Raw genomic sequence first — 25964 nt, 5'->3', positions numbered from 1 at the left:
CACACACACACACACACACACACACACACACACACACACACACTCACACTCACACTCACACACACACACTCACACTCACACACACACATGAACAATCACATTATTGCATCTCTCCTGTATACTCTGCATCTCTCCTGTATACTCTGCATCATCTCTCCTGTATACTCTGCATCTCTCCTGTATACTCTGCATCTCTCCTGTATACTCTGCATCTCTCCTGTATACTCTGCATCTCTCCTGTATACTCTGCATCTCTCCTGTATACTCTGCATCTCTCCTGTATACTCTGCATCTCTCCTGTATACTCTGCATCTCTCCTGTATACTCTGCATCTCTCCTGTATACTCTGCATCTCTCCACGCTGCAACATGTCCTTCTGTCAGTAAACTCTCTCCTCCTCAACCTAAGACTCTGTTGTCGGCCTCCGTGAATAATCTGTTCAGTTTATCCCACTTTTGTTTTCTGTTTCTTTGCTCACATTAATTTTATTTTATTTTATCTATCTTATTTGCTAGCTTCATTATGCATTGTGTGTTGAGTACTGACATTTAATAATTTTGTTTTGCAACAATAATTGATTTTGTATGTTTTTTTGTGTGGACCCCAGGAAGACTAGCTGGTTGCTATGGCACCAGCTAATGGGGATCCTTAAAATCAAATCAAATCATCATACTGGAAGGCATGATATTTTGATATGATATATTGATATATTGATATATCATATTGATATATGATATATTGATATGATATATATATATATACACACACACTGTGCACGTCTGTATGTGGAATCACACCCTCCTCTCTCTATCCCAGGTGACGTTCTCAGAGGGGCAGGTGGTCGCCACTATCTCTCTGACCGTGATAGCGGACGGCGTCCCTGAGCTGAGGGAGAGTGTCACCATCGCCCTGATGGACGTCACCACGGTGGGGCTGGAGGACCCGGAGCAGGGCGCGGTGGTCGACCGGCAGAGGGCACTGACTCTCCTCACCATCCTGCCGAACGGCTCACCCTACGGGGTGGTGGGATGGCACCTGGACTCCCAGTTTACACTCACAGATGAGCCACAGAGTAAGAGCCACGTGGTTTAACGCCGAATCAATGAATTAATTATTGAAAGAACAAATGAAAGAATGAATGGAAAGAAATTAATGAATGAATGAATTGGTTGATTCATTAATGTATAACGTAATTGATTATTGAGTGGTGTATGTAATTATGTAATGCAATGAGTGACTTTCTGGCTTTGAGGATTCACCGCTATTGTTCTTGGTTCACACTACAGGGCACACAGTCTTATAGTATTACCACTGACCACTGAAAGAAATACTTGTTCCAGTGTTAAGCTGTATTTAGATAGTCACGAACATACTTCTCGTTGGCTCTTTTTTTGGACAGTAATTACAGTAAACACTCTCTTTTACTGTAAATCTAGATTTGAGGTAATTGGAATCTTAATCTGGGGCTGGGATACTGGCCCAGGATGGCAGACCAGTTCAAAGTGCCATAACACACTCTAGTCTATTTTGAAAATATCTGTAGCCTTACTTGCCAGCTTGCCTGTGTAAACACTGGATTCAAATTTGTACCTATACAAGTTCTTACTTACACAAAAAATCCACCCACCATACCGCTGTACGTCATGAAATGATGTTTTGATTTCAATAACCCTGGTTAAATTAACGAAATAATAAAGTTTTTTCTCAAGCTGTTCTGCTGCCATGTTGTTATATCATCATATTTATCCTGGTCTCGGTTGCAAGTTGAAGAAAAGCGCTTTTGTGCCAGTACTTTGCTAGCCAACCCAGGTTCTTACTGTAGCGTAGACCAAAGAGAAGGTTGAATTCAGCTCCGCTCGGAGGCCAACTTCTTTATTAAAACCAAAGCGCGTCGGTTATGAAAGCCTTTCATCAGGCTTCACGGTGACGGCTTTCACAGCTTAGAGGCCGTGGTTTCTAATCGTTCTCAACCACCCGAGAGTAGTCGAGTTCCACCCTCCTCTTCATCCTCCTGAGAGTAGTCGAGTTCCACCCTCCTCTTCATCCACCCGAGAGTAGTCGAGTTCCACCCTCCTCTTCATCCTCCTGAGAGTAGTCGAGTTCCACCCTCCTCTTCATCCACCCGAGAGTAGTCGAGTTCCACCCTCCTCTTCATCCTCCTGAGAGTAGTCGAGTTCCACCCTCCTCTTCATCCTCCTGTGTCTTCTCTCCCCCTCCAGGGAGTCCTGTGAATGTGACCCTGTCCATAGTGAGGGAGCAGGGATGGTCTGGGGAGCTGGCGGTCCGTTACCAGACCAGGCCGGCCCTGTCCCAGCCCCCGTCCAACCAGGCCTCGGCAGGACGGGACTACACCGCTAAAGAGGACACCGTCATCATGACCGACGGAGCCACCGTGGTCCTCGTCACTATCACCATCTTACCGGTAAGGAGAGAGTATAAGGTGGTGGTTTATATTATTATTTAACCTTTATTTAACCAGGAAGTCCCATTGAGATGCAAGATCTCTTTTGCGAGGGAGACCTGGCCAAGATAACAGCAATAAAATATATAGTAAAGGGTACAGAGTAATAATAATAATAATAATAATAATAATAATAATAATAATAATAATAATAATAATAATAATAATAATAATAATAATAATAATAATAATAATAATAGATAGAATAGTAGAATAGTAAGTAGAATATAATAGAGTAGAATGTAATATACTTCTTGAATTCCTGGCAACCTCTAATCTTGCTGAGGTGTAAACATTTAAAAATAGATGTAAAAATTACCAAAACATTTAGGAAGCATACAGTAGCCTACTGGAAAAAGAGTAAACAAAAGGACAAAACAAAAACGAAACAAGCAACCGACCAAAGACATACCATTTTTAATAGGATGGAACCATTTGGAACATACAAGCAAGAACATCACTAGAGTGTGACGAGGGTGGCCAACCCGCGGCTCGCGAACCGCATGCGGTTCTTTGGCCGTCAATGTGTGGCTCTTTAATCCATTGATTAAAAAGAAAAAAATTATAAAAAATTATATAATATATATTTTTTTTTCATTCCATAAGAACGTAGAATAAACATTTATAGACTTTTTCTTTTTTAAATGGTCCATTTTCATGTTCTTGGTATCTGAATCTAGAGACATCTATGGATCTCAGGGAATGTATTCCCAGTGTCAGAAATATTGTGTCTGTTACGGCTTGAGTAAATTGTAATGAACCAAAGGAGAATATCAATTCTATATATATATATTTTTTTTATCTTTGTACATCATGCTAAAATTTACCAGACCAGAAAAATCGAAGCAAATGAATAAAGGGAAGATGATTAAACAGAAGGTTTTGTAGATACAGTACTGAATTCTGCCATCCGGATGCATGCAATTTGATATCAGGCCTATAAATTACCTTATTATGGCCAAGTCGCACATCTATGGATCGGGCCAAATCTCCCCTTTCCAATGGCCAGTTCAATCTGGATTTAGTGTCACCAGGCGTGATTCACAAACCGTGAATGAAATCTACTCTAAGTACAGTTACTTTTTTGCTCACTGCATCACTGAGCACAGAGTGACAGTTACCATCTTCCTGGACTCTTACTTTTGAAATAGCACTGTGCAATATTTCACCTACTGTAGACTTCAGTATATTTTTACTGTATTTATTTACTGTATATTTTATTCCATTTTTATTCTATTCTATTCTTATATTTTATTCTTATATTTTATTCTATTTTTATTCTATTTTATTCTATTCTTATTCTTAGGCAATTTTATTGGTTTTGTTATTCTTATTCGTGACCTGTTCTGTCTAAAGTCAAGTCAAGTCAAGAGTTTTATTTGTCACGGCATACAAGTATACAATGAAATGCGGGGGGTCTTGCCTGCAACGATTGTGCATAATACAATAATAATAATATAATAAGAATCCAATAGAACGACATTGTGCAATAATACAAGTAATCAAAGTAGTGCATATCGGTATATGTACATGAGTTTTGACAGAGCATCTAAATGTTTAATGTTGAGTGATTTGCAGTGTCAAATTTCCCTCGGGATAATAAAAGTATTTCTATTCTATTCTATTTTTTATAATGTAAATTTCTCCACCATTTTTCATCAGATTGCAACGCAGGTTTTTGCTAGACGTTCACAGAAAGGTAGAGAAACTAACTGCGTTCTGTTTTATGGCAATAACATTCAGGTTTGTGGGAGATAATCCTGAAAAATAAGAGAAATAAAAAAGTAAATCCAGAAGTCAGTGCAACATTAATTCATACATTCTGTAGAGATGGATTTATGTCGTGATGTCATTTGCGGTCCAGTACCGGAGCGTTCGGGCTTAAGAGGTTAACCCTGTGAGGCCCAAATAAAAAAGACATTAGCAACTTCAGAGGCCAGAGGGTGGGACCTATAAACGCATGAAGGGTGCCGTGACTGAAAAAAAGGTTGAGAAACGCTGGTATATGGTGTGGCTCTTTGTGGTACCACAGTCATTTTTGTGGCTCTTAGTCTCTGACTGGTTGGCCACCCCTGAGCTAGAGGATACCGTCTGAATGAGCCAGCTCCTAGCTCCTTCTCAAGATGAAGGGCGGTAGAGTTTCCCAGCTCCAGTGTGGTGCATCGGCCTGCACCAGCCAGACGCCAGGCCATTCGGGGGGTTTGAAGCAAGCTACAGTAGCTGGTCTGGTGCCTGTGAGTTCCCTTCAGCTGAAACCCTCTAACCAGCCCAGCCACCGCCAGCACCAGCCTTGGGCCTAAAACCATTAAGGTCTGCAGTGTAGTAGAGGGAGAAACCAGTACCCCCCCTCCCTCCCTCCCTCCCTCCCTCCCTCCCTCCCTCCCTCCCTCCCTCCTCCCTCCCTCCAGAAATAGATACATTTACGGTACCCTCCACGGTTACCGTTATGCCAAACTAACCGTGGTATTTCTCTCTCTCTCTCTCTCTCTCTCTCTCTCTCTCTCTCTCTCTCTCTCTCTCTCTCTCTCTCTCTCTCTCTCTCTCTCTCTCTGTATGTATGTATATCTCTCCCTCTATCTCTCTCTCTCTCTCTCTCTCTCTCTCTCTCTCTCTCTCTCTCTCTCTCTCTCTCTCTCTCTCTCTCTCTCTCTCTCTCTCTCTCTCTGTATGTATGTATATCTCTCCCTCTATCTCTCTCTCTCGCTCTCTCTCTCTATCTCTCTCTCTCTCTCTCTCTCTCTCTCTCTCTCTCTCTCTCTCTCTGGTGTCTATTTTAACCTCCCCACTAATGGGAGCGATGTTTATGTCTTGTGTTCAGGCTGGAAGTGGGTATAGAAGCCTGAAAACACGGGGCTCGGTTTCTGTGTTGCTCCGGAGCTGCCAGCCTTCATTAGGGTTGTTATGGGACAAAGTTGGCACGAGAAGTGGCGCGCAGGGAGGACTTTAGTTTAAATATATAGTGCGCTCACTCCTCAGCCGTGTCGAAGCCTTGTTGATCTTCCTGCTCGTTTAGTGGTGAGGTTATTATTGTTCGTGCCGTCGGCGGCGGCGGCCCTGACCGCCAAAACCAAATTCGGTGACTGATTTTAGAACTCAGAGAAATATCTGTGTGTGTGTGTGTATTCGTCCATGTGTGTGTGTGTGTGTGTGTGTGTGTGTGTGTGTGTGTGCTTATTCATCCATGTGTGTGTGCGTCCCACAGGATGACGTCCCGGAGCTGGCGGAGAGTTTCCTGGTGAACATCACCGGCGTGGAGCTGGTAGGGGGCTCCACGGGGGCAGGCCGGCCCAGCGTGAAGAGGCCCGGCCGGGAGGTCGCCGAGGTCACCGTCCAAGAGAACGACGACCCCAGAGGAATCCTCCAGTTCAACGTGACCGAGGTGAAGCAGTGATATCAGGGTCGTGTTTCACCGTGATCCGATGTGAAGCATGATGATGATGTTTGTTATCGCCACATTTATTGTTATTGATAGCGATGAAGGAATTCTTACTCTTCTCTTACAATCACCACTAGGGTTAGGGTACCTTGTTTATATTGCACCTTGTTTTTTTTATCCACTTTTTTTCTCCCATCCCAATTTCGCCTCGCCAATTCTCCCTTCAATTCTCCCCTCCCCTGTCTCGAACGTTGCTAGACCATGCCTCCCACTGGTCGGCTGCAGTGAGGACCAAGCCTTGCATCACGTGTCCCCTCCGGTACACGAGGAGGCAGCTGTCGCATCTTTTCACCTGTACAGCGCAATCTCTCAGTGGCGAGGAGTAGCGCGTGTGAGGCTCACGCTGCAGCCGTTACTTCCTGATTCTGCTAAACAGGCGCACCAACCGACCTGTAGTAGTCGCTGTCCACAACGTCCAATCCCCACCCACCAGCTTTCCCACCCCTAACACTGCCAATTGTGTTAGTATGAACGACCAGCCAAGCTGGTAGCAACGCCAAGAGCTGGGCTCGAACCCAGCATCTCCTGCGTTAGTGGCGAGCGCCTTGCCCACTGCGCCACTTAGCCGCCTATATTGCACCTTGTGTCTACTGTTTAGTTTTACTCTTACTCATAGTATATATTTAGATTCAAAATTGTTATTGCCTATATTTATTGTAACGTATCGCTGCTGGCCGGACAAAACCTCATAACTCCATTTTAATTATAAATTTTTTTTTATATAAATCAACTCCGTAGATCATCCTCCATATGTGTGTGTGGGTTTTACAAAGTTTAAACAATGGGAAAGCATTAAACCGATCATCTGTCTAAACCTCCTAACTCTATTCACCCTCAAATCTGTGTTCGTTTTTTTCATCTGCTGAAAAGTTGGGTTTTTGGAGTTATGAGGTTTTGTCCCGCCAGCAGCGGTATAATATAACCGATACACATACAGACTGCACATTTGTTTACACTGTTTTCTCATATTTTTATATTCAGTTAATTATATTGTTTACATTGTTTACATTGTTTACACTGTACAACTCAGCCTTCTCCAGGAGTGCCTGCTCGGCATTGAGAGCTGGATGGGGAGTAACTTCCTCCAGTTAAATGCTAAAAAAAAAACGGAGGTGCTGATCGTAGCAGCTGAAAAGACTGCAGCTAGAGTGGCCACTCACTTGGGGTCCCTTAAAGACAACATACGTCCTCACCTGAGAAACCTGGGTGTTGTCTTCGACCAGGCCATGAACCTAGACAAACATGTCAAAACACTCACACGCACCTGCTTCTTTCACCTCAGAAACATTGCAAAAACTACGCACCATCATATCTCACTCTGAACTAGAACTGTCCGTGCATGCTTTTATTTCCTCTAGGCTTGACTACTGCAACTCACTTTTCACCTGTCTCACCAAATCATCCACAGACAAACTACAAATGGTCCAAAATGCTGCAGCCAGGCTACTCACAAAGTCAAAAAAAATTATGTCACATCACTCCCATTCTGGTATCCCTGCACTGGCTCCCGGTACACTATAGAATTCACTTCAAAGTCCTCACTTTCACTTTCAGAGCACTCCACGGTCAGGCCCCTATCTACATCACTGAACTCATCCATCCCTACACCAACACCCGCTCACTCAGATCTGCCGATCAGCACCTCCTGGTGGTCCCCAGGTCCAGGCTTAAAACAAGGGGTGATCGAGCCTTCGAGGTGACAGCACCAAGGCTCTGGAACGCTCTCCCCCTGGACCTGCGAACTGCCCCCTCTGAAAACTCTTTTAAAAAACAACTAAAAACACATTTGTTCAGACAGGCCTTTGGTCATGCATAGGCACCTTTTCTTGTCCTCACTGTTCCTATAGTTTTGTTTTTTAATTAGTGACTCATGATTTTATCCAAATTCTTTTATTCTACTTTTTTATCTGGTTTCACTGTTTTTTTAACTGCTGTCTGTCGTTGTCATTTATTTCATTTATTTTTATATAAGCTGTAGTGTAAAGCACCCTGTGCATTCGTGCTGTGAAGGATGCTATATAAATAAAAGTCATTCATTCATTCATTCATATTTTTTCCTCATATTTCTATTTTCAGATCTCATTTTATTGCCTATATTTATGTCTACTATTATCCTGCCCATACCTGTACCTCCCCTCCCCCCTCCTCCATGCTGTTATGATGCCCACATTTTCCCAAGGGGATCAATAAAGGAATATCTTATCTTATCTTATCTTATCACTAACTAAACTCTGATTCTATACTAGAAACAAAGGTGAAAGGGCAGGATAAGCATTTTGCCTAAATGTTTTTTTTATGTCCCTCTAAATGTGCTGTCCAGGATATTCCAGGAAGGGTGTTGGCCTATGAGTTGCCACCCCCAGACAACTTCCTCCACTTACCCGTGGTGAGATTGGCTGGGAGAACAGGAAGAGTGGTAATCTACTGGGAGGCTCAACCAATCACTGCCAGCTCGGATGACTTCGGTCCTGCCTCTGGGAATATCACCTTACAAGATGGGCAGGTAATATCAGTGACAAAATGTGTCCCCATTGTAAATTAACATATCACCCACCTCACTTATTTGGAGATCTTACCTGGTTTGAGATTGATTTGATGTAGCTTATTTCTTACAGCTGTCTACTGTTTATTACAGAGTGATAGTTAAGTCATCATAGAGGTTCAGGACTGTATATTACTACAACATGCATTTTATTCCTGTCTTTTCAGAGGGAAGCCATGATTAACATCACCATCATAGACGACGAGGTGGTGGAGACCGCCGAGACCTTCACCGTGACTCTGCTACGTGTGATAGGTGGAGCCAGACTGGGGGAGGTGACCTCTGTGACCGTCAGCATTCCACCCAATGACTCTCCTCTGGGACGATTTGGATTCCTGGAGCAGGAAGTAAGTATAAACTGAACCTAAAATGTTCTCCATTACTGAGCGTGGAGCTGTGAGAGCTCAGCTGACGTTCCATCGTTCCACCTACACTGTCTCTTTAACACTTTCCGTGCCAGCCATGCGGTGCCCTGGAACCCCGTTGCGTGCCACCACCCACTTCAATGACAGAGCTCTCATATTTGCGAACGCATAAACTATATCTTAAATTATGACTATGTGTCTAATATGGCCATCGCTTATCAATTACTTGTTTGCAGTCAACATTGTCGAAACGGATTGTTTTTTAATCGGTTCATTTCCGTTTTATACCATTTTGAAAAATGCAATTTTTTTTTAAAGTTTCAGAAGAAAATTTAGATTCTGTGATAAACGCCCTTTACTGGAATACACAAAACACGTTGTAATTTTTCTGCCTATTTATGAATAGTTTTCAAATAAACGCTAGATTATCTATAGTATATGTGTACTTATGCACGCTATAGAAGCGGGCTGAAAAATCGATTATATTATTTCCTGATCGCACACACACACAGACACACACATATGGCACACGCTGATATATAGGTGAAAATAGCTCTGATTATCCCAAGACTGGTAAAATAGATTCCTTACCTCAGATCAGATGTTCTCCAAAAAGATTATTCCAATTCCTGATCGCCATTCCAAATATCTATCGCGTTTATTGATCCAACACTGGGTACTGGAAACACACATTCTCCGCTGTTCTGATGGTGGACAATGACTTCGATCGTCTCCGGTTACTTGTCTGACAAGTAAAATGTGGAAGCAGGACTTTTTTTTCTCCATGCGTTTCATTCAATCCAATCCAAAGGGGTGCAGTACCATCCGGAGAGACGATAGGGGGCGGTATTTTCCCTGTTCGAGTTCAGACAGATCCCCACTGGTAACATCAGGCTAGATTGATGACAAATTAATGGAAATCGATAATAAAAAAAATTTCGATTAAAAACGAGATCTCTTGTCGGCTGGCACTCAACGGTTGGCATGAACTAACGAGAAATCTCATCGTTGGCACTGAAAGTGTTAAAGAACTCCCTGTTCACAGGGTCTTGCTGCTGCTGTACCTGCCAGTAGGGTTTTCACTGCCCGTGTTCTCATTTTCATGCAAGTACATCGGCCAGTGGTGGAAGAAGTACTCCGTTCAAATTTGACTTAAGTAAAAGTAGAGAAGTATTTGCTATTGAATGTACTTAAGTATCTAAAGTAAAAGTATGCATTCTACATGTTTGTGTATTCCAGTGCTTGGGAGCATTCAATCCTCAATCCATTGACCTCTATAATGTCATCCAGTTATGCTCCTGATTATGTCCTCTGTGAAAGTATATCATCTTTATACATTTTTGTCATGGTTTCTATGCAAAATCTTTTTCTTCAAAGTAACTAGCAACTGATGGGTTCAGATAAATGTAGTGGAGTAAAAAGTACAATGGAGTAGTGGAGTAAATATATAAAGTTCCCTAAAAGGAAAATACTCACGTAAAGTGTAGGCTACAAGTAGCTCGAAATTGTATACTTACTTTCCACAACTGACATCGGCTCTATTTTCGTTTTCACCTGCCGCTCAACTCTTCCCCACCATGTCCCCGGTCAAGCGGGACGACGGCTTCTGGAATGAAGACAAGCTATTGAGTTGATAAAGTTAATAATCCAAGCCCCTCAATGAGACAGTGGGCCGGTCAAGCGTCAGGCGCAACTAGACGTCACCATTCACTGCCGCTGGGAATTTGATCCCGGCCACACCACCACCACATGACCTACTGTAAACTACAGATGAGTCGGTCGCAGTCAACCAGCACCTGCTAACGGGTCTGACCCTTTAGCTCAGCGGGTTGGTGCAGCCGCCTAATGGATCCTATGGTCCCTGATTCAAATCGTCTCGGTTACACTATCTATATCCAACTATCGAATGATGACTCTGTGCAGGAAGTCCTTACTTCAGCATCTGCTGCTTATAGATCTGCTACGGCTACAGTTCACCTCTACGTGCTTCTGCTACACGGGAGGTCAGCTGACGTCACACAGAGCAGAACTCTCCCCCAGTAACCCTGTTCCCTCCTGCTGCTTCATCTAATCTCAGGAATCAAATCATAGCAGGTGATGTTCAGTCGATTCAGAGGATAAAATGGATGGTCATTGCACGGCACCTAGTACAGTACAATGAAAATAAGTTGGCATCTCCACAGCATGCAGAGTGACAGTAAAGTGCACTACAGGTTAATACAGTGTAACATGTGAATATGCATATGACGAGTAGTAAATACGCTAATGTATGTACGTAAAGGCAGTGGTGAACATAAAAGTTTTTGCCTGTTTATAAAATGGTCTGTGTGGGCCTTTCACAGAATGTTTAGAATACCACTTTGCAACATGTTGAGATAGAAGTTGCAATGTGTTGAGAGATATATGATTTATTCCAGGGTCTCTCTACCACTGCACAGAAAGTGGGCATTTTCTTTTGAAGTGGTTACACAAATCTGTGTAATGTGTTCAGAGAAAGAGCCAATGAGCACAGACTTTCAGCCTTTCTTCTTTGGCACTAAAGACAATTATCACAGTAGGCTATTGTCTTTTAACCTGATGCGCCAGATGGTTTGTTACACAGCGAACCCTGCGAATCCAGCTGCACCACAAGGTCATTTTTTTTTATTTAGTTGAAAGAGGTTTTAGCACTTTTTGCAAGAACCATAATAATTTTCAGCAAAGCAGCATGGTCTGACACCTCACCCCATTCTCACTGTTCTATGCTTCAGTAGACATGCAATTTAGCTAAACTCTTTGGCACAGGTGCTATTGGTTTGCTAAAGCGGTCATTACCGATGCCTCTTATCATGGTCTGTGGACTCTGTGCCTTTATTATGCATTGTTTCAAATCATGCAAGTAGTCTTCTTTCATAAAGCACCCAGCTGGGATTCAGTTTCGACTGTGGCTTCTGGAGTCAACCTCATGTAGCCTGCTCAGTAATTCCCCCCATCTGCCTCTTCAATGGCTTAAGGAAAGAATTTCCAGAAGGCAATGTTAAATGGCTTGCCTTTGAATACATTTAACACTCTTAGTACACAACTGCTGTCTCGTTTAAGGCAGGGGTCCTTTGGGTCTTTTTATTGAGTCTTCCTCACTGCCCCCATGGGTTGTTAAGGTGTGGGGGAAGTACTCTAGCAATAGCTGATCGATCTTGCCAATGAACTCACTATGGTTGATTCGATAGTTCTCTCTCTCTCGTGTTCACCATCCAGCTGAAACTGGATTCCAATGTGAGAGGTCCTGGAAGGAGCACCTACTGTATTGTAATCTACCATTGTAATTCTGATTTCTGTCTCCTCTCTTCTATGTTGGGCCGTATCTGAAATGGCGCCAGCAAGCTAACTGACCGACCCACTGTTCGTCATGAGGAGGGAAAACCGACGTCAATGTCCTGGTTTTCAACATGACTCAGTCTCCTCTGCAAGCGATGTGGTGTTTCTCCTGAAACTGTACTCGGCTCACTCCTTTCATATTGGAGCAGTTTCAAGGTTTCGACATCTACATAGAAGTCAATGGGCCGCTGGTCGTCATCTGCATGACAACGGACACTCTATCAGTCATAACTCTATGATATTACTGCCGTTGAGTTCCATAGATCAACGAGACAGTGTCGTTGACAGTGGGGGAAGAAGTACACGGTTCCCCTACTTAACACTTTGCCGCCCAACCACGAGTTAACTCGTGTTTCGATTCCACCCGTTGAGGACCAGAGCCACGAGTTAAGTTGTTATTGTTTTATTCCATATTAATAAACGGATCAAGGTCCCCGATCGGCTCTGCAGATTTACCCGCCAGATTTAAATCGGCGACATGCAATACCGGCCAGATCCTCTTAGGGGCACCATCGCTCCACTGCAGTATCATTGAGGCTGAATGGGAAAGTAATTTTTTTTTACTGTCTGGGGCGTTTCATATGAGCCTCGATCCCAGCCGAACATACTCCATCTTTGATCACGTTACCGAACGCAGATTTCAGCCTGGAATAATGGGATTTATGATCAGCCAATGGACATATCGATCTACCAGATTCCGATGACTAATGACGAAATGCTGCCGGCGATCACATGGGCTGACGGTAGGATACTATTCACCCAAATTACAGCCGGATTGGACATTGTTGTAACACGCAAGCGATCGATCAGTGAAAATGGCTACTTGAAAGCACACTGTATTGCTAATCAATACTACTAATCGGCGTCCCCCGCCGCCCCCATTTCATCCATAGATGCTCTGTAATAGTCCGGATGCTACGCAGTTTGTTTTATTTCATTCGTATATATACAACAGAAATGGCGTTTGATATAACGTGACTAGCCTTTAGCCTCATATCTAGCTTCCCAGAAAAAAGACGAGACAAAAACTGCGATAAAGCTTATATTCACGACACTATAAAATTACAACCAACCGATGGATTTTTATTTTCTTTAAGCCATTATGAAGGCACGGTTTATGCACTCAAGTGACAATGAGAATGGACAGATAGCAATACTATAAAGTATATATATATAGCTGTTAGAAAGTACATCGGTTTGTTGACAAAGCGTTGTCCTCCAGCCACATATTACACTGCAAGCCGTGGTCGTCAATGTGTTAAAGGAACACACAGACATTATGGGAAATGCGCTCCAGAGCCAGATAAGAAGATAGATACCAATTTCCTCCCTGTGCGTTCAGTAGAAAGCTATTCGGCTGCAAGCTAGCCTAGCTAGCCTAGGTGGCCTTGGTGCCTACTGCCTAGGTGGCCTTGATGTCAGAGACCAGATTGGGAATTTGGCCAGGAACATCGGGGAACCCTCTACTCTTTGCAATACATGCCCTGTGTTCTTACTTCTTTCAGCCGGGACCTTGGTTTAACGCCTCATATGAAGGACGGCATTTGTAGCTGTACGGTGTTCCTATCACTGTGACAGGGGCCTTGTTACAGCCAAGTCCAGAGGACAGAGTGCCCCCTGCTGGACAACAACACCACTTTCCGACAAGGCCTTGACCAGGGCGCCTGAATTCTTTCCCCAATACATTTCCAGTTCCACGTTCGCCTTCTGCGCTCTGATTGGCCACTGACGTTTCTGGTCATGTGACATGTGCGCCCAATCGTGTGACGGCAAGTTCTTTCGCCGGTTAAGCTTAGGCACTCTTTCGAAGTTGGTTAAGGTTAGAGTTTGTCTTCGAGCAGGGCGATAGAACACCAGCCCTGATTCCAAACTCTAACCTTAACCAACTTCGAAAGAGTCGCCTAAGCTTAACCAGTGATAAACTAGGCGTTAGGTAGTTTGCAGGCTGTTAGACCCGGAAATGGGCAAAGACACAGCTCGTCACGCGATTGGGCGCACATGTCACATGACCAGAAACGTCAGTGGCCAATCAGATAGCACCAGAAACGTCCGTGGCCAATCAGATCGCAGAACGCGCACGCGGAACTGGAAATGTATTGGGGAAAGAATAGACGCAACCGGGGCTCGAACCGGCAATCCTCGGATCATGAGCCAGGATTGTGCCCTACCCATTATAGCCACACTGCCAGAGGAACAGTGTAATGTGATTCTGGGCTATACAAATAATTTGACTTGAGTTCAAATGTACAATATGCCCTTGAAATGTAATTAAGTATGTAATTTTTATTTAAATATTCCAGTAAAATACAAGTACCTCAAATTGTACTTAATTAGAGTAGTTGAGTTAAAATACTCAGTTGCTTTCCACACTGGCCTTTGATACTATAACTGTATAATAAAGTAATTGCATTAAGTAGCGTGCGGCTGGCTGGGTTACACTCTCACATGAAAGTAGATTAGTTGGTTTTTGTCTTTGGTGAATCGCAGACATGTTCTCGAGACGTGCGGCAGTCTCTGAGCCTGTGACGGATCCAAGATATATATTTGTACATCCTGGTAATCCAAGAAACAGTGGGTGCTCCGCTGTACACATGTTCTTTTCATCAGGCAGAATATTTGGCACATACCGAGATGCAACAGGTTTGTGTCTTGCCTGTGCGTACGTCTGTAGGGGTTGTTGACGAACACCAGAGGCTTTGCCTGTTCTCTGGAGGGATCTCAATCCCTGCCCCCAGAGGGAATACAGATGACAAGAGCATCAGGTGACGGTTTGGTGTAAAAATGGTTAACAAAAAATTTATGGTTTGAGGGTACGTAGGCTAGTCCACTATGGTAGGATGGCCTTGTCTCAAACACATACTCAGTGTCCTGGCATATGGTTCAGCTCTGCTGGTGTTGGGGGATTCACAGTGCTCCCTGCTGTTCAGTCTCAGTCTGCCCTTGTGCTTTATCTTCTGCGTAAGTTGTTATGCTTTGACCTCTTGCAGCAGGGAAGAGTATACCACACCACCAAGACTAACTGTATTGCCATTGCCATTTATTCTGCATTATATAATAAATGGTTAAACTAATGATGTGAGTTATTCCTTACAGGAATTGGCCAAGTGAGTTCTCGCAGGACACTCTTAAGCCGTGAGCGCTTAGATGACGCTCCATTGTCCCACCTACACTGATTTGACAGTCTATTTAAAGAGCTCCCTATCAAACTAAAACGAGATGTAAAAAAAAAAAAACAGACAAAAAAAAACATTTTAGTTATAAATACAAATTAACACTTTAATCGCCATGGATTAAATTCATAATTTACCATCCCTCGCCAGCTCTATTTGTCTATGGAGAAGTTCCCCTTCTTTGCAGGGCTATAACTTTTTTTATTCTATTGCTAAATTGCCATTATTATGGCCCATTCAATGTCCTATATGTATTGTTCAGGGTGTAGCAACGTTAAACTTTTTCATTCACATATTCATACTAAAATATGGTCTAAAGTATAAGTATGTTTTTATCGTTTTCTGCAGCTTTCTTCAGAACGTGATTTATAGCCCTAAATGCATTATATTGATTATCAAATACAGTTTGGTAGGAATCTGTGCGAGATAAAAAGTTTCAACTGGACGTGCTTCTAGGAGTTACTACATATCATCTGATGATGACCGGATGGGCGGGGGATCGTTTATAATTCCGTGGGCAGCGTTAGATGATTCATCCAGAGTGGGTCATATGTTCATCAGATCAGTTAGTATAGAATACGTTAGAAAATAACGCTGAATCTTACCGTGGCTTCCTCGCGCCGCTGGCAGATGAGCGTGGAACAGATTTATTTCTATTATGGGATGTAGAAATGCCCGATCCATTTCCAGGTTGTATAATAGTATATACGTCCAAATAACGTTGTTTATTGAGTTAGGGCGAGCAATCTATTATCCAGTGTTTCAAGATGGAGTCGCGGGAGCTATAGCGTGTGGCCGGAACTACCGGTTCAAAGGTTAATATCCGGTTGGCGATCTGCCGATCGGCCACCAGATGGCGCTCTTGAACCGCTAGAGAGTTGAGAGGAGATCAGCAGTGTGTCTCAGGGCTCCGGAAAGGAAATATGATTTCGATGACAGATTTTTGAAATATTGACATCAAAGACGAGTTACGGCGTCTTCGGCAGAATGAGCATGGCTCGGAATGACGTGAAAACTCGTTCCCTGCGATCATAGTGTTAAATTGAACTAATACAATAATACTTTTTTTTAAAGTTTTTTATGGTCTTTATAAAACTGGTAAAAATGTGTCAACAGGGCAAGTGTGAGGAGGTATTGGTGCATAATGTTTATTGAGACTGGGATGTCTACACAACTATGAGTCGATTGCCTTCATAAAGTGATGTGTTTGTATTACACAATACCTTCTTACATCTTAAATCTAGCCTCTGACAAATAACCCGGACAGGAGGGCATTTAAGTTCCATGGGGGGGGGGGGGGAGTCCATTCAGCTGACCTTACCGTGCTACATTATTGTTATATTGGATGAATGAGAAATTGGCTATGATGGAGAAGTGCAAATTTACACACCGGAAGTGCATGCAACTCGCATGCACGCACGCACGCACGCACGCACGCACGCACGCACGCACACACACACACACACACACACACACACACACACACACACACACACACACACACACACACACACACACACACACACACACACACATTTGCTACATAAACTATGATGCAACAATTGCGACAATCTCAATGTTTTCCATGTTTAATTTTGTAGCATTCTGCAACACAACTTACAAAACACAATAGCGTTATAGTTATACAACAGCTATAAAAAATAAAAAATAAAAACATGGAAAACATTGAGTTTGTCGCAATTGTCTTCTCCAGACAGTCGGTCTTCTGAAAAAAGGTATTTCATATGAACCCTAAAGCTAGGCCACCAAACAAATACATATTGGCAAAATATGAAAAAGGCAAATCAACTAATTTCAGATCGAATACTAGAACCACCACCACACTAATAACACAATATGCATTGCATAGCCGTACTCTCACCCTAGCTGGTAGAACCTCCTGTAGCCTGTTTGGTCGGGAGTAGGGAGTATAGGGAAGTTATTTGGTCCAGTGATTGAAGGCGCTTTTTGAAAATCTATTTTGTATCACTTTTATTCTCTGCAGCAATGAAATGATAATGGTAGCAGTCCCTATAAGACAAGATATTGCTATATTCTTTTCATCTACATAATTTCACGGTGCTGTTATTGAGACATCACAATGATTCAATGTCCCTGATGACATCACCGGGGGCCATATTCAAACTAATTTACTCTCAATAACTAAATGAATGACGCGCGGCTGGGTGGTGCAGCGGACATTGCGCTCGTCACCAACGCAAGAGACACCGGGTTCGAATCCGGCTGTCGGCGTTGCCTCCGGCTTGGGCCAGCCGTCATACTAACTCAATTGGCAGAGTTAGCGGGTGGGAAGTCGAAGGGTGGTAGTCTGGTCGTTGTGAACAGCGACTCCTACAGGTCGGTTTGGGCGCCTGCACAGCAAAAGTCAGGAAAATGGCGGGGGCAGTGTGAGCCTCCTACACGTTACTCCTCGCCAAATGAGAGTCCGCACTGGCAGGTGAAAAGAAGTGACAGGCTGCCTCCACATGTATCAGAGGGGACATGTGATGCAAGGCTTCTATCCTCCCTACAACCGGCCAGTGGGGGGCATATGCGAGCAACGATCAGGACAGGAGAGGGAGAATTGGCACGAGAGGTAAATTGGGATGGGGAGAAAATCACAAAAAAGGAGGAGAAAAAAGTAGATAAAATATATAACAAAATGAATGTGTGCAAAACTGTTTAGAGTTTTTGGATGTGTGTGAGATTATGTGCAAAGTACATCAGCATTGTCTTTTTGCGAAGTGCCCCTTAACACATTGACTGCCACGCTGTTTCCCCATCTTTGTACTTAGTTGCCCAGCTCTGTAAAGTATAGGGATTTTCACTGTGTGTTGCGGTGTTTGCAGGGCTATATCTATATTCTATATTATAGCTATGGAGACAATACTATGGCTCATTTGACATCAACTATCCATCGTTCAACATGTGAAAAATTATAAATGTTTTCATGTATACGTTCGCGTGTTATACCGTGGTGAATATTGTATAGTTTCAGAGTGATCCTGGCTAATTCCTGGTAACTGTTATGGAGCAATACGTGAAATCTGCTAATAGCGTTGGCGTTGTTCGCCTTTACACGCTACTATTTCCAATTCAAAGGTATATAATAGGTATTATGTTTTATCATGAATGCATGAAAGGGGGGGGTAGTTATTTGATACTTTGATCGCCAGTAACGGCATTCGTTGATACGTTGATCGGCCGGATCGATATGAAAACATTGTAGGATCAAGGTGAAATTTATGTCATATAGTCCTTACCTTTGATCGGTGTTGTTCCAAAAAGAATATTCCAATTGTCTGATCGCGATTTCCAGTATTGATCCAGTCCATCTGGTCCCGGACATAATTTGGCACAACTTATGGATCGAGTGTGCTAGATGCATTTCGAAATGGTCGGATGAAGCAATTTACTTGGTTCCGTCTAAATTCTGCACCCGGAGGGGTTTAGATGTAACACACAGTGTGAAATAAGGTTTCAAAGGGTGGGCGATACTGCCACCTAGCAGGATGCGGCCGGTATTTCACTTTTGGGATTTCAGAATGATTTCCTATGGTAACACTGAGGTTGTGGATGAATAATGAATACAAATAATCGAATAAAAGAGAAAAACATCAAAACCCGAGAAATCTCGGGTCTGGCAGCCAACGCATGGTGAGTTAACCCGAGAAATCTTGGGTCTGGCAGTCAGTGTGTTAAGTGCCCCTTTTAACTGACCCTTGGTCGCCAGAGGTGCCCTCTTGCTGACTTGTTGTACACAATCTGTAAGTCGCTTTGGATGAATGCATCAGCTAAATGACTGAATGTAAATGTAAAGGTAAATCATTTAATGACAGCACTTTCCCCCACCACCAAACTATTGTGTTTACATCTACTACCTAACTGTGTCCTGCCTCCGCCCAGGCCACTGTGAGTGAGCCAGAGTCCAGTGATGACCCCGCTGCCATGGTAACGCTGACGGTGGTGCGGAGTGCGGGAGGTGTGGGGGCGGTGACGTTGATTTGGCAACTGGAGGACCAGGCTAGGGATGACCTTTCACCTCTTAAAGGAACCCTGGTCTTCACTGAGGTACAGTATGAGGGGAATGGAGGCAACAGTTAGATAATGGCTGCTCAACATTTGATTACACCGTCGCTTCTAGTCAATAAGTGTTTAGGTGAATCAAGGAATTTATAAAAGAAGGAAGGGTCATTACGTCACAGTGTAGCATGTGAACGCACCTTGGTGTTACGACGGAGACAGGTAGGTTCCAGTTGTGGAGTAATAAGTAGAGGCAGAGAGGGTGTTTACTCGTTAACGGTGGTTCTCTTTATTTGTAGAACGGAACACCTAGAGTAATAGCAACAGATAGTAACACTGACACAGGGCGTCTAGGAGAGAAGATAATAATGATAACAATAATGACAGCAACATCCAGTGTCTGCGGTACCGCCGTGTACTCTGCAGGAGAATGAGAAGATCCGACAACTGGAAGTAGAAAGACAGGGGTTTAAGTAAGACCACATTCCAGACATACCAAGCGCACCAACGTGACAACCAATCAGGAGACCCAAACAATAAGTGACAAGTGACAGGGAGACAAGTGACAGGTGTCAGAATGGTGGGTGGTTCTCAGGCGGGCCAGAGAACCCAAGCGTTACACCTTGGTGTCAAGTGTGGGTGTGGAAACTTTCAGTTTGGCTGACATTTAAATTATGTCAGAATCATCAGCAATTTGTTGCATTGTTAACTAGTTGACGTTTGCTATATTATTGGTTCTATATTTCCTCAGATTTACAATTTTAAGACAGTCTTCAATAGAACTGGCACCACAGTCTGGCACCAAGCAGAGCGTAGACCGCTGGTATTCTGACGTGATGACCCTTCCTTCTTTATAGTTTCCTTGAGGTGAATACATGGTAACAATTGGAGGTAAGTTTGCATCATCTAGTCTGCGTGATCTTAAGTCAGATACGTAGATGGGAGGATGAAAAGACACAGATGAATAGTGAGTAGCAAATATGGAAAAACTTCCTCTGTGATGTTAGTTTGTAGGTAGTGGTCTTGGCTTGACTTGTTCACAGCACGTTACATGAGCTTCCCTCTCCTCTTAGTCTGAGTCCAGGAAGACGTTTGAGATAAGAGCGCTGGCCGACTCAGTGCTGGAGGGAGACGAGAGCTTCACTGTCCAGCTGTTTCCTGACGAGAGCGGTGCTGTCATCGACCCCATCAACGGTCAGTATCCAGGGCTACATGCTGGAGAGACACACAACCAGACTGCATGAATGAACAGCCTCCTGTTAGATGTATATTGTGGTCCTGTAGATCATGTGGTACTATTACCTCGAGGGCACCCATACTAAACATGTATATCATGGTGCTGTAGGGTGCCTTGGATAAAAGAGTTCTGTTATAGGCAGAGTCAGAGACACTCAATACACACAATAGCCGTGGATAGCATTAACACCAGCACACTCAGCCCCTCTACTCAACCCTCTACTCAACCCCTGCACTCAGCCCCTCTACTCAACCCTCTACTCAACTCTTCTACTCAACCCCTGCACTCAGCCCCTCTACTCAACCCCTCTACTCAACCCCTCTACTCAGCCCCTCTACTCAACCCTCTACTCAACCCCTGCACTCAGCCCCTCTACTCAACCCCTCTACTCAACTCTTCTACTCAACCCCTCTACTCAGCCCCTCTACTCAACCCTCTACTCAACCCCTGCACTCAGCCCCTCTACTCAACCCCTCTACTCAACCCCTCTACTCAGCCCCTCTACTCAACCCTCTACTCAACCCCTCTACTCAACCCCTCTACTCAGCCCCTCTACTCAACCCTCTACTCAACCCTCTACTCAGCCCCTCTACTCAACCCCTCTACTCAGCCCCTCTACTCAATCCTCTACTCAACCCCTCTACTCAGCCCCTCTACTCAACCCTCTACTCAACCCTCTACTCAGCCCCTCTACTCAACCCTCTACTCAGCCCCTCTACTCAATCCTCTACTCAACCCCTTTAATCAACCCCTCTACTCAACCCTCTACTCAACCCCTCTACTCAACCCTCTACTCAACCCCTCTACTCAACCCTCTACTCAACCCCTCTACTCAACCCTCTACTCAACCCTCTACTCAGCCCCTCTACTCAACCCTCTACTCAACCCCTCTAATCAACCCCTCTACTCAACCCTCTACTCAGCCCCTCTACTCAATCCTCTACTCAGCCCCTCTACTCAACCCCTCTACTCAACCCTCTACTCAACCCCTCTAATCAACCCCTCTACTCAACCCTCTACTAAGCCCCTTTACTCAACCCTCTACTCAGCCCCTCTACTCAACCCCTCTACTCAACCCTCTACTCAGCCCCTCTACTCAATCCTCTACTCAACCCCTCTAATCAACCCCTCTACTCAACCCTCTACTCAACCCCTCTACTCAACCCTCTACTCAACCCCTCTACTCAGCCCCTCTACTCAACCCCTCTACTCAGCCCATCTACTCAACCCTCTACTCAACCCCTCTACTCAACCCTCTACTCAACCCTCTACTCAGCCCATCTACTCAACCCTCTACTCAACCCCTCTACTCAGCCCCTCTACTCAACCCCTCTACTAAGCCCCTCTACTCAGCCCTATACTCAACCCCTCTACTCAACACCCTCTACTCAACCCTCTACTCAGCCCCTCTACTCAGCCCTATACTCAACCCCTCTACTCAACCCCTCTACTAAGCCCCTCTACTCAACCCTCTACTCAGCCCTATACTCAACCCCTCTACTCAACACCCTCTACTCAACCCTCTACTAAGCCCCTCTACTCAGCCCCTCTACTCAACCCTCTACTCAGCCCTATACTCAACCCCTCTACTCAACCCCTCTACTCAACCCTCTACTCAGCCCCTCTACTCAACCCTCTACTCAGCCCTATACTCAACCCCATCTACTCAACCCTCTACTCAACCCCTCTACTCAACCCCTCTACTAAGCCCCTCTACTCAACCCTCTACTCAGCCCCTCTACTCAACCCTCTACTCAGCCCTATACTCAACCCCATCTACTCAACCCTCTACTCAACCCCTCTACTCAACCCTCTACTCAACCCTCTACTCAACCCTCTACTCAACCCCTCTACTCAACCCCTCTACTCAACCCCTCTACTCAACCCCTCTACTCAGCCCTCTACTCAACCCCTCTACTCAACCCCTCTACTGAACCCTCTACTCAACCCCTCTACTCAGCCCCTCTACTCAACCCCTCTACTCAACCCTCTACTCAACCCCTCTACTCAGCCCCTCTACTCAATCCTATACTCAATCCTATACTCAACCCCTCTACTCAACCCTCTACTCAACCCCTCTACTCAACCCTCTACTCAACCCTCTACTCAACCCCTCTACTCAACCCTCTACTCAACCCCTCTACTCAACCCTCTACTCAGCCCCTCTACTCAACCCTCTACTCAGCCCTATACTCAACCCCATCTACTCAACCCTCTACTCAACCCCTCTACTCAACCCTCTACTCAACCCTCTACTCAACCCTCTACTGAACCCTCTACTCAACCCCTCTACTCAGCCCCTCTACTCAACCCCTCTACTCAACCCTCTACTCAACCCCTCTACTCAGCCCCTCTACTCAACCCCTCTACTCAGCCCCTCTACTCAACCCCTCTACTCAGCCCCTCTACTCAACCCTCTACTCAACCCCTCTACTCAACCCCTCTACTCAGCCCCTCTACTCAACCCTCTACTCAGCCCTATACTCAACCCCTCTACTCAACCCTCTACTCAACCCCTCTACTCAACCCTCTACTCAACCCTCTACTCAACCCCTCTACTCAACCCTCTACTCAACCCCTCTACTCAACCCCTCTACTCAACCCCTGCACTAAGCCCCTCTACTCAACCCTCTACTCAACCCTCTACTCAACCCTCTACTCAACCCCTCTACTCAACCCTCTACTCAGCCCCTCTACTCAACCCCTCTACTCAGCCCCTCTACTCAACCCCTCTACTCAACCCTCTACTCAACCCTCTACTCAGCCCTCTACTCAACCCCTCTACTCAGCCCCTCTACTCAACCCCTCTACTCAACCCCTCTACTCAACCCTCTACTCAACCCCCTCTACTCAACCCTCTACTCAACCCCTCTACTCAACCCCTCTACTCAACCCTCTACTCAACCCCCTCTACTCAACCCTCTACTCAGCCCTCTACTCAACCCCTCTACTCAACCCCTCTACTCAACCCTCTACTCAACCCCCTCTACTCAACCCTCTACTCAGCCCTCTACTCAACCCCTCTACTCAACCCCTCTACTCAACCCTCTACTCAACCCCTCTACTCAACCCCCTCTACTCAACCCCTCTACTCAACCCTCTACTCAACCCCTCTACTCAACCCTCTACTCAACCCCTCTACTCAACCCTCTACTCAACCCCTCTACTCAACCCTCTACTCAACCCTCTACTCAACCCCTCTACTCAACCCTCTACTCAACCCCTCTACTCAACCCTCTACTCAACCCTCTACTCAACCCCTCTACTCAACCCCTCTACTCAACCCTCTACTCAACCCCTCTACTCAACCCCTCTACTCAACCCTCTACTCAGCCCTCTACTCAACCCCTCTACTCGGCCCTCTACTCAACCCTATACTCAACCCCTCTACTCAACCCTCTACTCAACCCTCTACTCAACCCCTCTACTCAACCATATACTCAACCCCTCTACTCAACCCTCTACTCAACCCTCTACTCAACCCCTCTACTCAACCCTCTACTCAACCCCTCTACTCAACCCCTCTACTCAACCCTCTACTCAACCCCTCTACTCAACCCTCTACTCAACCCCTCTACTCAACCCCTCTACTCAACCCTCTACTCAACCCTCTACTCAACCCCTCTACTCAACCCCTGCACTAAGCCCCTTTACTCAACCCTCTACTCAACCCCTCTACTCAGCCCTCTACTCAGCCCCTCTACTCAACCCCTCTACTCAACCCCTCTACTCAACCCTCTACTCAACCCTCTACTCAACCCTCTACTCAGCCCTCTACTCAGCCCTCTACTCAGCCCCTCTACTCAACCCTCTACTCAACCCTCTACTCAGCCCTCTACTCAGCCCCTCTACTCAACCCTCTACTCAACCCCTCTACTCAACCCTCTACTCAACCCTCTACTCAACCCTCTACTCAGCCCCTCTACTCAACCCTCTACTCAACCCCTCTACTCAACCCTCTACTCAACCCTCTACTCAACCCCTCTATTCAGCCCCTCTACTCAACCCCTCTATTCAACCCCTCTACTCAACCCTCTACTCAACCCTATACTCAACCCCTCTACTTAACCCCTATACTCAACCCTCTACTCAACCCTCTACTCAACCCCCTCTACTCAACCCCTCTACTCAACCCCTCTACTCAACCCCTCTACTCAACCCTCTACTCAACCCCTCTACTCAACCCCTCTACTCAACCCTCTACTTAACCCCTCTACTCAACCCCTCTACTCAGCCCCTCTACTCAACCCCTCTACTCAACCCCTCTACTCAGCCCTCTACTCAACCCCTCTACTCAACCCCTCTACTCAGCCCCTCTACTCAACCCCTCTACTCAACCCCTCTACTCAACCCCTCTACTCAACCCCTCTACTCAACCCTCTACTCAACCCCTCTACTCAACCCCTCTACTCAACCCCTCTACTCAACCCTCTACTCAGCCCCTCTACTCAACCCCTCTACTCAACCCTCTACTCAACCCCTCTACTCAACCCCTCTACTCAACCCTCTACTCAACCCCCTCTACTCAACCCTCTACTCAGCCCTCTACTCAACCCCTCTACTCAACCCCTCTACTCAACCCTCTACTCAACCCCCTCTACTCAACCCTCTACTCAGCCCTCTACTCAACCCCTCTACTCAACCCCTCTACTCAACCCTCTACTCAACCCCTCTACTCAACCCCCTCTACTCAACCCCTCTACTCAACCCCCTCTACTCAACCCCTCTACTCAACCCTCTACTCAACCCCTCTACTCAACCCCTCTACTCAACCCTCTACTCAACCCCTCTACTCAACCCTCTACTCAACCCCTCTACTCAACCCTCTACTCAACCCTCTACTCAACCCCTCTACTCAACCCTCTACTCAACCCCTCTACTCAACCCTCTACTCAACCCTCTACTCAACCCCTCTACTCAACCCTCTACTCAACCCCTCTACTCAACCCCTCTACTCAACCCTCTACTCAGCCCTCTACTCAACCCCTCTACTCGGCCCTCTACTCAACCCTATACTCAACCCCTCTACTCAACCCTCTACTCAACCCTCTACTCAACCCCTCTACTCAACCATATACTCAACCCCTCTACTCAACCCTCTACTCAACCCTCTACTCAACCCCTCTACTCAACCCTCTACTCAACCCCTCTACTCAACCCCTCTACTCAACCCTCTACTCAACCCCTCTACTCAACCCTCTACTCAACCCCTCTACTCAACCCCTCTACTCAACCCTCTACTCAACCCTCTACTCAACCCCTCTACTCAACCCCTGCACTAAGCCCCTTTACTCAACCCTCTACTCAACCCCTCTACTCAGCCCTCTACTCAGCCCCTCTACTCAACCCCTCTACTCAACCCTCTACTCAACCCTC

At 45.4% G+C, this 25964-nt stretch overlaps 1 protein-coding gene across 1 annotated transcript in view; it reads left to right on the top strand.

Moving 5' to 3' along the window:
* Positions 1-25964, top strand: part of LOC311235661 (adhesion G-protein coupled receptor V1-like) — a gene marked incomplete at both ends in the record, with an annotated part of 226226 nt that overhangs the window by 173230 nt on the left and 27032 nt on the right. The window contains 7 exons of the mRNA XM_084323125.1: positions 817-1072; positions 2220-2422; positions 5664-5840; positions 8218-8400; positions 8607-8786; positions 19235-19399; positions 20425-20545. Of these exons, the coding sequence (XP_084179251.1) occupies positions 817-1072; positions 2220-2422; positions 5664-5840; positions 8218-8400; positions 8607-8786; positions 19235-19399; positions 20425-20545 (1285 nt within the window). The remainder of the gene's footprint in view (positions 1-816; positions 1073-2219; positions 2423-5663; positions 5841-8217; positions 8401-8606; positions 8787-19234; positions 19400-20424; positions 20546-25964) is intronic.

This window comes from Notolepis coatsorum, assembly GCF_963971535.1.
Source record: "Notolepis coatsorum genome assembly, chromosome: 10".
Lineage (NCBI taxonomy): Eukaryota > Metazoa > Chordata > Actinopteri > Aulopiformes > Paralepididae > Notolepis > Notolepis coatsorum.
The sequence above is the reverse complement of the archived record's forward strand: the minus strand, read 5'-3'. Positions and strand labels throughout refer to the sequence as shown.